We start from the raw sequence: 13429 nt of genomic DNA on the forward strand, positions 1-13429 counted from the left end.
TGCATCATTGTATATCATTGTATATAAGTATGTATACAATTTTTAATCAACCGATTTATAATAATTATTAATGCTTTGTTTAATCAAAATAATGCAAAGAGTAAGTTGTAAAATGTGTGATGTAATCATATGCAAATTTAGAAGGAAAAAAAAACTGCAAAAATAATAATAATAATACTAAAAATAAAATGTCATCCAAAGCTGGGGTGAGGCTATCGTTATATAAACTTAGAACATGATCCTTTAACATTTCATTCATTTTTACGAACTTTGTAAATTATTTGTTTTGTAAACTTTCATACTACATGTTTACATGTTATAGTAACGTCATATCGTATGCATAAAATTATTTTTTTAATTTATTTTTTTGTTAACAAATGATTTCATCATAGTTTCTTGTTGAAGGTATGTTAGAAAAAGATATTTTGAAGAATATTTTTCCCGCCTATTAATTGGCAGTACTTGGCCGTTATAAATGGTCGGCAAATTGGCCGATTAATCGGCACATCCCTAATGTATGGTCATCCTGATTTCTCTGATATATCTTCACTCTACAGAATCCTGATTTAGTGCCAAGTTTAATTTAAAAAAAAAATTGTGAAATTTTAAGTGAAATCTTTTGAATGTCGAATACTTTTTGCTAATTTTTTCCTCGGTGATACAGTGTGATAGATGGATTTAAAAATTTTCTATTGTGAACACCATTATTATTCATTATTTTTTTTCACTTATTGTTAAAGTATAAAAGTTCAATTTCACAATTACAGAATGTGTTACACATTTTAAAAAAAAATTTTGACGACAGTGCATAAAATGCATTTACCCATTCTAAATATATTGAAAAATTTTAGAAAAAGATCGGACCTTTTTTGGTTAAAATGAGGAGTGCATTTTATTAACTATTTTAATACTCTATTTTGAACTATATTGAAACATATTTTTAAAATGGCTTACTAAAAGGAAATAAAATATTTCATTTTTGTTAAAACGCGAAATTATTTTAAGTTTATTTGTCAAGCCAAACAGAAGAAAACTGATTGACATTGTAAACAACTTGCGTTGTAATAATTTAATCAGTTTTACAAAACTCTTTCGGTAATATTTTCTGTAGATTCTTTCTTTTAAGGATTCTGAATTTTTCAGTCCTTTTTTTTACAAACTTCTTTTATAATTATGTACTTAAATATCTTCTTAAAACATAAAAATAAAAACTTTATTAATGTTCCTCCCTTTTCATTGTTTATTTAAGATGTTTAAATAATGATTCGAAAATAAAAAACGGCGTAAATCGGTTCATTAACCAAAAGTTTGTTACGAAATCAAGATGCATTTTTTTGCGAATCTAAGAGGGATAATATTTTAAATACTGGAGTTGTTCCATATTTATGAACTCCTCGGTATCTTGAGCAAAGCAGATTCCCCTAACCAGATTGTCTTGCCGTCTAGACTCCTGTCAAACGGTGAGGAGGAATGAGAGCCTTTTTCGGACCGCATTTTCTCCCTCAGCAGTCATTCCACCTTTCTTATAGTTTAATGGTTGCACCGTCCTGTTGTCTATTCATGATGAAATGGCAAACCAAAGTAAACACAAAACAAGTGACAACTACTATCAAAATGGTCCATAGAGCAAACTAGCGTCTAGCCATAGCAGATCACGATCACAAAACACACAGGAAAGCAATTCTGCGCATGGTCTTGGCATTTTCTCCTGAGTGATATCGAAGAACTTACGGCTGATTCTGAAAGATTTCCGAAGAACGTGCAGAGCAAACAGTGTTCCCGACTTAAAGTTCTATACCTCTAAAAAAACACACTTTTGTTCAGTTTATCCTCACACGTGACGCAAGACAGTGGAATCACCCATTTGCGACTCACAGACGTTTGACAGATCAACCTCTCCGGATTTAGCAGACGCCCTGTGGTGTTAGTTGCAGAACCTATTGAGAGTCGATCAGTGGTCGATTGTGTCGATATTTGTGTGAAATAGTGAAGAGACAGGTGGATTTCATGCACCTGTCTCGCGCGCTGGTTTCTTCTGAAGTTGTCAACTCGTAATGTGTGGAGTGTTTAAACACTTTTAATGGCGAGAGATCCTTTCGGGAAAGAATGCTAGAACCATCAAGGTCTAATGTTAGGAAAACCAAACCAATTTATATGTTCCATAGATACGATCAGAAGCTTTACATGCTTGGATTAAAATATATATATATATAGTATTTATTTTATGAATAGGATACTATTTCAAATAATGGGGTTATTTCTTCAGTCAAATGTAGTACTTTTTGTCACTAAAATTGATAGAATAAGCAGAAAAAAAATAACATGGACTCATAAAATACTTTTTTTATTTTTCCAACAGTTATTTTTTAATCAATTTTTTTAAATGTCCGATTCTTCAAACAAGGCGTGGTCTTTATGACGTCACAAATGATGCACTACGACGCATCTTTCTACCGCATTTCCACGTTATGATAATCAAGAGGCGAATTACAATTGCGCTCTACGCTTGCTATCAACCATATCGTCGCCAATACACGTGAGTAAAGATGCGAATTAAATATTTTGGACCGTGAATCGAAACACTGAATGGCATTTCATAATTTGTGATGTCATCGGTAGAAGCGTTAAACGATGAAAGAGCACCGATTTAAGTAATTTTTTTAAAATATTTAACGTAAAGAAATTATTTAAAAAATGGTCAGATTCTATGTTTTTAAGCATGCTCTTTCAGAAGAAAAAAAAAATACTTTTAAAATTTTGGAAACGACCCCATTCCAATTAGTTGAGCAAAACATGTACATTTTTTACCCTTGAAACAATACTTCAGAGTTTCTGCACATTTTCATTGTGTTTAAATTATCTGTAATTTCCTTTAATTTTAAAAACATGATACACCTGAAAAAGAAAAGGGAAACAGCTGCATAATGTTTCTGTAAATAAAGAAATTGATACGTCTCTTAGCGAAATGACTTAAATCGTGATTTGGTATTGTAATCAATCAATTGAACTTTTTAAAAATTCTTTTGTGATTCATTATTTAATTTTACAAAAACTTAATTCAAGAAACATTGGGTTTCGTGATTATGATTTAAAACAGGCAAAAGTGAAGATGTCCAGAACTTTTAGAGAGGGTCAGTTTCCGAAATTCCTGTAACAGCGAATGGAATTCGGGGTTCATTGAAGTTCGTAATAACGAAATTTAACTGTACAAAGAAATTGTTAGTTATGATCAAAAGCGCTCCAATTTACCCGCATTATTTAACAGTTCTCGATGTGAGTTGAAGAAAAGCAAATAACTTTTTTGAAATAATTGTCTGCAAACCTTTTTTACTGATTTGTATTAATGGGGTCGATTTTGAAATTTTAAAAGTATTTTTTCAGAAAGAGCATGCTTAAAAACATAGGATTTAACCAATTCTTAAATAATTTGGCAAAGTTTAATATTTTTTAGCAATTATTTTAAACGGTGCAATTTCATCATTTATGCTTCTGCACATGACATCACAAATGATGAACTGCACTGTTGCCATTCAGAGTACAATATTTAATTCACTTCTTGATTATCATAACGTGGAAACGCGGTAGACAGATGCACCAAAGTACATCATTTGTGACGTCATAAATACCACGCCTTATTTTCAAAATCAGACATTTTGAAAAATTAAAAAATAAACTGTTGGGAAAATGAATCTATTTTCTGGGTCCATGTTATTATTATTATTTCTCTTTTGCTCATTCTATCAACTTCAGTGACTAAAAGTAGTACTTTTGACTGAAGGAAACAAACCTATTGTGTTTCTCAATTAGTAGCAAGTCGTAAAAATTTTACTACTTAATATCAGTTATGACTACTAAACAGAATCAGAAGTATGAATCTGTCAAAAGAAGCTTCTTTTCTTTTCATTTTCTCAAGTCTTTACCATTTAAATTTTATTTGCAGCAACCAAACTGCTTTTCCCATTTATATTATAAAAAAAAATAGTAATAAAAGCGTATGTATTAATGATTATGACCAAGAATGCCACATTTGTTATCGAGTTATTTTTGACAGATCTGAACTGTGGATTGAAGAAAAAATTAATAATCTTGAAAAGCTTGCCTGAAACTTTCACGGAAAAAAATATGTTGTTTTATTAAATTAATTTTGTTCCTTGTAATGGAATTCAAGCAATGTAATGGAAATTAAAATAGGACTCAAACGTATGTTTCATTATTCACTTTGCTGCATCTGTCTACCGCGTTTCCACGTTATGATAATCAAGCAGTGAATTAAATATTGCGCTCTACGCTTGCTGTCAACCATATCGTTGCCTACGCATTATATTGGTATTTGCTGCATAAAGATTTTACTGTATTACCAAAAGTATGAATCAGTCTATCAGTCACTAGAATTTTTAAAAAAAACTGCTTAGGTTTGATTCAGAGCTAGTAAATTCCTAACTTTTGCTATATGATTAAAAAAATCATCATTACATATAATAGCGAATGATCGAGTAACGCTCCTTGCGTCATCAAAAATGAAACTCGCTCTACGAGATGATACTATTTTTTGGTAATGTTTGAAAGGCAGGGAAAGGAGAACGAAGAAGCGAAAAAAGGGTCAACAATGAACACTATCTACAGGAGTCAAGAGTTCATCCACTGGAGTTAGGGTTAAAATTTTAACTATCAAAATATCGCCAAACAGGCAATGGCTTCGTGCAAATGCAAAAGCAATTTTCACCAGTCATAAATCGACGGGCGATTTTCTAGTAAATAAATAAAAACATAAGTCGCCGTTTTTTAAATGGCAACTCCTTCTGTGGATTGAAATGAGGGAGTAGCTTACAACTGAATTAAAGCGCTTCACTTTTGTCTTCAAATATGTACTTAAAAAATTTATCTCAAAAATTGCTTGAAAACATATTGTTTCGTCGTCACATTTCATAATTTTGTACAAAAATTGTATTATCATGAAAACGTATTGTGAAGAAATATAAAATGAAGGACAATCAGACAAAAAATCAGTACTAGTAAAAAACATAATGCATCTATTGAATTGTCTCTAAGCCTGGAACTCATTTTAGTGCTCAACTTTCCTACAGTTGAAACTACTCTTTCTTAATTCACGCAGGTCGGTGGTACTGCTAACAATGCGTGATACGCCTCCTCTAATTTAATTTTCTAAAAGTATTTTATCTTCAAAAAAAAAAAAAAAAAATCGGCATGTTGCATGTCATTTTTGGATAAACCCTTTTGTGTGTGTGTTTTTCTATCGTATTGTGTTCATTTCTATTATTTTTTTTAACTTAAAGCTAGTTGAAATTTCTTTCCCGAAACGATATTTTTCTAATATTAACATCATTTTCTCTTGAGCAGGAGGGGTTCGTGTTTACTTTGTATTAGCCCTTTAGTTTGAAATTTACGATAAATTTGACTTAATTTGATCTTGTTGGATTTTCTTATTCGTTTAAGCTTTCTTTTCAAAATTCTTTACAATTATAATTATTTAAATATCTGAAAATATCTTAGAATTCGTGGAACATATTTATGTTTTTCCTCTATGCAAATTTTTAAGGTAATATATAATTTCTAAATATTATCTTGCCAATTATGAAGCCAAGTAGCGAGACGGCACAACAAACCAATACTGGTGCCAACAAATTACCATTTGAAATGCTAACAGGAAACAGTTTTTGTCAAGATTTAGTACAGTTGAGACAAATATTCAGGAACAAAAATCATAAAGCATTCCCGCTATTGATGGTTTGAATAAATTGTTTCAACGAACAAGGGGAGGCATTCAAAATTTCACTCGAAATTAACTTTCCCAAAAGGGAAAATGAGCGATCAGGGAAATGTGAAAAAAAAAAAAAATACATGGTGCACAAAATCCTTTTGTTTAATGATCAATGAAAGTTCATGCTTTTGAAGCTAAATTTTCACATCAATAGACTGATTTCGGTTCTGTATCATAGGAAAATAAATGTACATTCAGTGGCGGATCTAGCCGATCATTTTGGGAGGGGCCATTTTGAATTTTTTCACACTTTCTTTGGATTTTTGTCCTAACTGTCACTTTTCAAGCAGTGCCAGATCATTGATTTTTCCGAAAAAATACCGCCCCTAACCGTCTTTAAGTTTTTTGACCAAGTTAGAATTTACAAATAACAATAGAAATAGGGGGAATTTATAAAATTTAAGATAAGATTAATAGCAAAAAATTCTTCATTTATAATTTATTGCTTTAAACAAATGGACATCAATTTTTAGTTACCTTTGGGGGCATTTGTGCAGGAGCATGGGAATAAGGGGCACTCCTCCAGAAAAGTTTCAAAATTAAAGCCATAAAGCACAAATTTGGGCTCTCATTGATCTTGTAAACTATAGGTGTGCTCAGAGGACAGCAGCATCCATAGATCGTCCTAGTGTCCTAAGACTGTCCATCGTTTGCGTCAAGAAATGATGTATACGATGAAGCAAAATTTTAGAAATAAAATAGTTTTGTTTCAAGAAGAGGTATTTAAATTGTCTCACATTTAAAACTTAAAATTTCTATTAAAGTAACACTCATGTGTTATTTTTAAAATTTTCCTCATAATATTTTCTTTCTTTTTAAAAAAATCCTACATTCACAAGGTTTTGGGAGGGGTCATGGCCTCCCTCTAGATCCGCCCCTGTGTACATTTGAAATATAAATTGGTATTTAATAAGTTAAACTGAAAATTCTTGAATTAAAACTATTTATTATTTACAGCTATAATACCGAAAATACCAGTATTTTCCTCAGCAAATACCGGTACTACGAAATTGCAAAATTGCTCAAATACCGGCATTCGGTATACTAGTATTGCAATGCCTAGTTGTGCGACTTTAACTGATACTACTATTAGTATCAATTATGTTACTTGTTACAAATTATAAGTCTTGTCAAAAACATGAATCAGTATCAATTGTATGAATTTTCATTTCTTTTTACTATTGTTTAAGTTTATTAACGAGAAATTAAACTTAAAACTCCGAATTCGTTTAACAGCGATTTGGATGCTTTACGGTTAATTTTTCCTAGTTTTTTTTCCTTACTAGCTTTCCGCATGAACTCGAGAAAAAAGTACATCATCCTTTTAAACATCAATTATGATTTTAAAAAAATATGTACTATAAGAATTGAATATATACATTTGTGCTTGAAAAATAAAATAAGAAATAACAATGTTTTATATCTTATTTTAATTTGTCAATACTCATTCGTTTCTTTTTTTTTTTTTTTTTTTTTCAGTTTTCTTTACTAATAATAAAGCTGAAAGTCTCTCTTTCTGTCAGGATCTCTGTGACGTGCATAGCGTCTAGACCGTTCGGCGGATTTTCATGAAATTTGTCACAAAGTTAGTTTGTAGCATGGGGGTGTGAACCTCGAAGAGATTTTTCGAAATTTCGATGTGGTACTTTTTCTATTCCAATTTTAAGAACAAAATTCTTATAATATGAAAATTACGAAATTATCGTTACGTGGAACCGTAACATGGGCACAAGCCAATTGGCGAGAAAATTCACCATACATTTTTTGTATATATACAGGCGAACCAAAAAACCTTTTAATTTTCTATTACGGACAAAGCCGTGCGGATAACACTAGTTACTAATAATAAAGCTGAAAGTCTCTCTGTTCGGATCTCTGTCTGTCAGGATCTCTGTGACGCGCATAGCGCCTAGACCGTTCGGCCGATTTTCATGAAATTTAGCACAAAGTTAGTTTGTAGCATGGGGGTGTGCACCTCGAAGCGATTTTTCGAAAATTCGATGTGGTTCTTTTTCTATTCCAATTTTAAGAACAAAATTATCATAACGTGGAACCGTAACATGGGCACAAGCCAATTGGCGAGATACGAAATTATCATAACGTGGAACCGTAACATTGGTACAAGCCAATTGGCGAGAAAATTCACCATACATTATTTGTAAATATACAGGCGAACCAAAAGACCTTTTAATTTTTCTATTACGGGCAAAGCCGTGCAAGTACCACTAGTGTGTAATAAAATACGATGGGGATTGTGGGGAAATATATTTTGTTGTAAGTTGTAAGTCAAAAATTACATTTGTTATTATCAAATGATAAAGTTCTTGTTAGTAACATTTTAAATATTAATTGAGACCTATTAATATTCGGGACAGTATTTTATTCGTTAATGCAGAGTTTATTTGTATTTTAAATACTTTGTACAATTAGTCAAATGCATGCGAAGCAAAGTGGATGGGGCAGTGCGAAATAGTTCATTTTATTTACTTATTCATTCCTTTAACAAATCATTTACGCATTTTATTGACTAATTTATTTTACATTCCTTCATTTCAAAATTCACTCACTTGTTTACTCAATATTAGTTAACTAATTCATTCATTTGTAAAATTATTGATTCATAATCATTTCATTTATTGATTCATATTTTATTTGATCATTATTTGCTCAAAAATATTTTGTGCAGTCGAATTGAAAAATTCATTTGAAAAACATTTCATTTTTCACTTTGCCTCCATGAAGTGAAAAATTTCCACTCTTTTTTTTTTTTTTTTTTGAACGCACAAATTTAGTGCCAAAATTTAAACGAATGATGTTTCAATGGAAATTTTACCGTAAAACATTGTTCTTTCTTTATATACTGTTATTTTTAAAACAATATTCCAGTTTATTCGCTTTGAAAAAGCTAATTCATCTTAACTACTTCACTTCGCCCCACATTCCCCTACTATACTCTCTTGTTTGTTTCTTTTTTACATAAAATACATAACATGAGAGCTTTATAATTAAAAACAGCCCAGTTCTTATTTATTTTTATAACCCCCTCTCTATGAATCAAAGAAATGATTTTTATTTTTAAAACGTTTTTTTGCAATTAATAAGGAAAATCTAATTAAGTTATTTAACACAATGAGTAACTTTTGACAAATAAAATGCAATCAGTAGTATGAATCACAGAATTTTTATTTTTCTATACTACAGTATAGTTTAAGCTGTATCTAGAGTCATTAAAAATTTGAATATCACATTTTTTTATCACAAGAATTTTAAATAATGCATGATTACAATGATTAAGAAAGGTACAATTTATTACTATTTTTTTCGCCACAATTTTTGCTACAAATTGATTTACATTAGTGGAGCAGTTTTAATGCGCATAATATTCACTATGCTAGAAATGTATTACCTTGCCAAAAGAAATCAGGTCTAAAACTATTTCATTTACTTTAACTTTTACATTATAGTGCGGAATGTTATTGTACACTTATGTATAGTGCGTACTACATAAGAGTTTAAGATTCATAATTTCTTACTTTGCTTAAGGCATAAAGCACTTAACAATAATATAGTAGATAACCATAATTTTGCTTAAAAAATATTTCAGTTACTAATTTTATAGCTCTCTCTCTCTTTGGATTTAGAAAACGGTACATAATTTAAAAAATACTTTTGTGCAATTTATACTGAAGGTTGAACTAAGGTACGCTTTCTTAGCAATAATAAATAACATCAACACATTGATTATAAATGGCAATGACCTATATAAAATTCTTAGAATCAAATAAGCATGAAAACAGTAATGAAAAGTTTGATTTATCTCACCGTAAATTCAGCGCTGTAGTTTTCCGGTGCACGTACGTCACAAGTTTAGCAAAGATGAAATACATATCGTTACTTAATTTTTATGTACATAAAAGCGAAAATGTTTCTTATATTGTAGGAAAAACTGCAGCATTCGATAGCAAATGAAAGTTTCACGGGGATGACGATATCACATTACGTTTCATTACGGCGTTTAGGACAACGGATTTGTATGAAAAATAAATTTCCTCTTCACCACCTTGAAATGTTATCACAAAAATGAGACTAATTATTGCAGCAAGAAATATGTATTGTCACTCTGGCAGTCTTTTTCTTTGGATATTTTTCACAAAATTGTAGTCACAATTTCATCTAAAATTTAACTTGTATTATTCCAAGATTCGCTAATTTTCCGGCATCAGATGATGTTACAGTCTGAGCTGACTACCAATCCAGGGGTTTGCTTCAGTCGTAATTTTCCAACAGATGTCACCTTCCAGCACCCGTAAATATTGACCCGCTTAATACGTAGCATATTGTGAGCAATAACGTATAATCCCCTGTCTGTGATTTTTCTGCAATTGATGATACTCAATGAATTAAGTGTGAGTAAATGCTGAGAGAGAAATTGCAGGCCGCGGTCACCTATGTTACAAGAATTGAGCTTCAATTGTCGCAATCCTGACATACCAAGACCAAGTACCAACATATCCTGATTGCAAACACGTACACAAGCGCTGATGTCTAGGGACAAGAGTTGACTATTTTTGCGACCCAGATATGCAAGACCTTTAGTTGAGAGCCAATGGCAGTTATGAAGAGAAAGTTGCTTTAGCGAATTCAGCCTTGCAATGTATTTCATTCCATCATCTGTCAAATTTGTGCAATGTCCGAGATCGAGAGTTTTCAACCTGTGCAGACCTTTGCTGATATGACTTAGTCCTTTATTGGATATCAGTTGACAGTTCATCAACACTAGAGTCTCGATACTTTGACCATCTTTCTTTATCTTTAAATGGGCGAAATTCCACAATGCAGCATCGGTTACATAAGAATGGGAAATATCTAGAACTTTTAACTTTGGCAATTCCAATGCAATGATTTGAATAACATCATCTGAAACGTTGTTACAGCTACTTAGGTTTAGACTTTGAAGATTCTCGCAGGCGTGCAATGCAATTTTAACACCAATGTAACTAATCAGGCTGCACTTTGAAAGGTTCAGCACTGTTAAAGAATCACACGGTTTTCTAAAAGTCTTTATCAAGTTTATGTCGGTCAGATATTCACAAGCGGATAAATCCAGCAATTCTAGATGTGGTAGCGTTCGAACCATGTGGATCGAGTTTTGCTCAGCACCGATTACCTGGACGTCCTTGATGTCTCGCTTTGCAAGATTAACGCACAGAAGTTTAGCAGAATCATTGAAGTTAACCGTGGCACTGACACCGTGCCATAGTGGTCTGTAGTAGCTGGCTTCTCTCCATGACGAACACACCTGAGCAGCCCGTCCTTTATCCGGCACATCCAGGTAGCTGAATATATTAACTAAAATTTCCATAGGAAGATTGCACGTTGCCATCTTTTGTTTCTTTCAAGCCTTCTTAATCCAAAATTTCTAGCGAGATATGCTGAAGTTGGACTTATGACAATAAGAGTTCTCGATGTTACCGAAATATCCAATCAACAAGTGACGAAATGGCACACAAATTTCACGATAGCGGGATGATCTCTTCAAATGATGTATAAAAATAGTCAGTTATTTTAACATAATTCCAAAGGAATAGTAGACAAATCAACTTGGGCACTGCAAGAAGATAAGCAATGCAATAAGAAACGCTTCAAACCATAAGCAACGTCTTGCTTGTTCCTAGTAAGTGTAAGCAACTAATTTCGCGCGCGCTTTTCGAAGGGGGTGTGTTCGTTTTGCAGGAAAAAGTAAACAGGTGGATCACTTGAACAAAAGAGCCCTCTGTCGTACTACTGTTCCTGCATTCTGCATAGTTCGGGGGTCCAGACGAACCGGTTTGGTAGACTAAACCCTACTGATTCTCGGAAGCCGCAAGACAAAGTGACCACGTGCAGTACGGGAGAATCTGGGGGAGGGGAGCCAAGCGGGTACCACCTCCAATCAGCTGAGAACCAGAACATGAGAATTATGGTCAGCTGATGGGGCAGCTTGAACAATCTGTCACTCTCTAAGGGGAAAAAAAGCTTTTACTTTTTGGAATTCACCAAAGAATTCATGCATCTAATTTTGTTTTGTTTTTTACGGACCAGGAAGTTTTTTTGACATGCGAAATTTCAAATTTGACTTGGCTATTTTAGTCATGTAAAATTTCATTTGTGATTTCGTTTATATATTTGTTAAATTATGATGTCTAGATGCACATTTAATTTTTTTTTTCAATTTATTATTCAAATTATCATTTTAAATCTCACTTTTTAACTGGGGTTTAACAAACTGCGTATTTCCTTTTAAAAAAAAACGATGATTCGAAATAAATTATCAGTTTTAAGACATAAATTTTCAATTCAATATAGAGAAGTAAAATATAATAATAATAAAAGTACAATGAAATCCCGTTACAACAAATGCCAATACAGCGAAGTATCCGTTTCAAAGAAATATATTTTCAATTCCGATTAAATTTCCACTACGTTGCTTGAATTAATTCCATTACAAAAAAAAAAGAAAAAAAAAATAAAAAACTTCTCTATCCCTTCAAGTTCGTTGTAACGGGATTTCACTGTACTTTAAATATTTGCTTTAAAAATAACATTAATGAGAGATATATTTTTAAAAAAATTTTTAAACAGAAGCATAAATTCAGCATTGAAAAGCTTCTTTTTGGCACTTAGCCGTAGTAATCCAAAACAAAAAAGCAACTGAATATAGTAATAGAAAATAAGAAAGGGAACGAATTACGGGAATATTAGAGTGGTTTGAAATAATGTCGGATATCAATTTGCTTTGAGTAATCACTGTATTTTTCTGGTTTCCATTGAGCATAAGAATAAGCTTTCATAACAGTAGTGTTTAAAATACAAATCCAGAAAGTAAATAAATCGGAAAATGATTTTCACAAAATATTACACAAAACAGAAATGTACAATAAGTTGGAAACATATTGTACATAAGTTTTTAAGAAGATCATATTTAATTTCACTTGATTGAGACTTAAATTTAGCCGAAGTAGCACGATCAGGTGGGCTCTTAGCTAGGCACTGAAGAGTCGCAAGTTCGACAGGTCGGGCGAAGAATCTTCGTGTATGCTCATGGTGACTAATGCATTTTAAAATGTTCTGTGAACGGTGACCCAGAGTCTTCCAAGTTGTCTGGCGGATAAATACCTCTGGGGGTACTAGAAGACGGGTTTTTTGGCTCCCGGTCTGATTCAGAAGTATAAAATATTGAGTAAATAAAGCATTCCTGGTTTGCAAATTGTTAACTCGAGATTCTGTCATGTATATTTTAATTCATCATATTAGAAATTTTTATAAATGCCATTCTCACCATTTTGTAATTTGTAGGTGTTAAACATTTTTTACAAAAAATGTATTGGTTAACTAAGAAGATAAAAAAATATTTTTGCCATTAATAACAATGAAATAACGTAATAAACAAATAACTTGGTGCTGGAGAGTTACAGAAAAAAACTACAACGCTAAGATGCACTATTTTGCAGGAAAGTGCAGACACTTGTTTCGGGGTTTCAAGGAACCCCGAAACACGCGTGTTATCCCCTTTTCAATACAAAAAAAAAAAAAAAAAAAACCGCAACTTACAGGTGAAAAAACATCCGATTGTACATTTTACCGTCGTATTGTTGTCTTAATAAATGAAAT

General features: G+C 32.0%; 1 protein-coding gene across 1 annotated transcript; it reads right to left on the minus strand.

Annotated features, from left to right (window-relative positions):
* Nucleotides 1–9998: 9998 nt before the first annotated feature.
* On the minus strand, nucleotides 9999–11162 carry LOC129230433 (F-box/LRR-repeat protein 14-like). Its single transcript, XM_054864832.1, has one exon. The coding sequence runs from the start codon at nucleotides 11160–11162 to the stop codon at nucleotides 9999–10001; it is 1164 nt and encodes a 387-aa protein (XP_054720807.1).
* Between the last annotated feature and the right edge of the window lie 2267 nt (nucleotides 11163–13429).

Source organism: Uloborus diversus, chromosome 9 (assembly GCF_026930045.1).
Source record: "Uloborus diversus isolate 005 chromosome 9, Udiv.v.3.1, whole genome shotgun sequence".
In the NCBI taxonomy this organism is placed as follows: Eukaryota; Metazoa; Arthropoda; class Arachnida; order Araneae; family Uloboridae; genus Uloborus; species Uloborus diversus.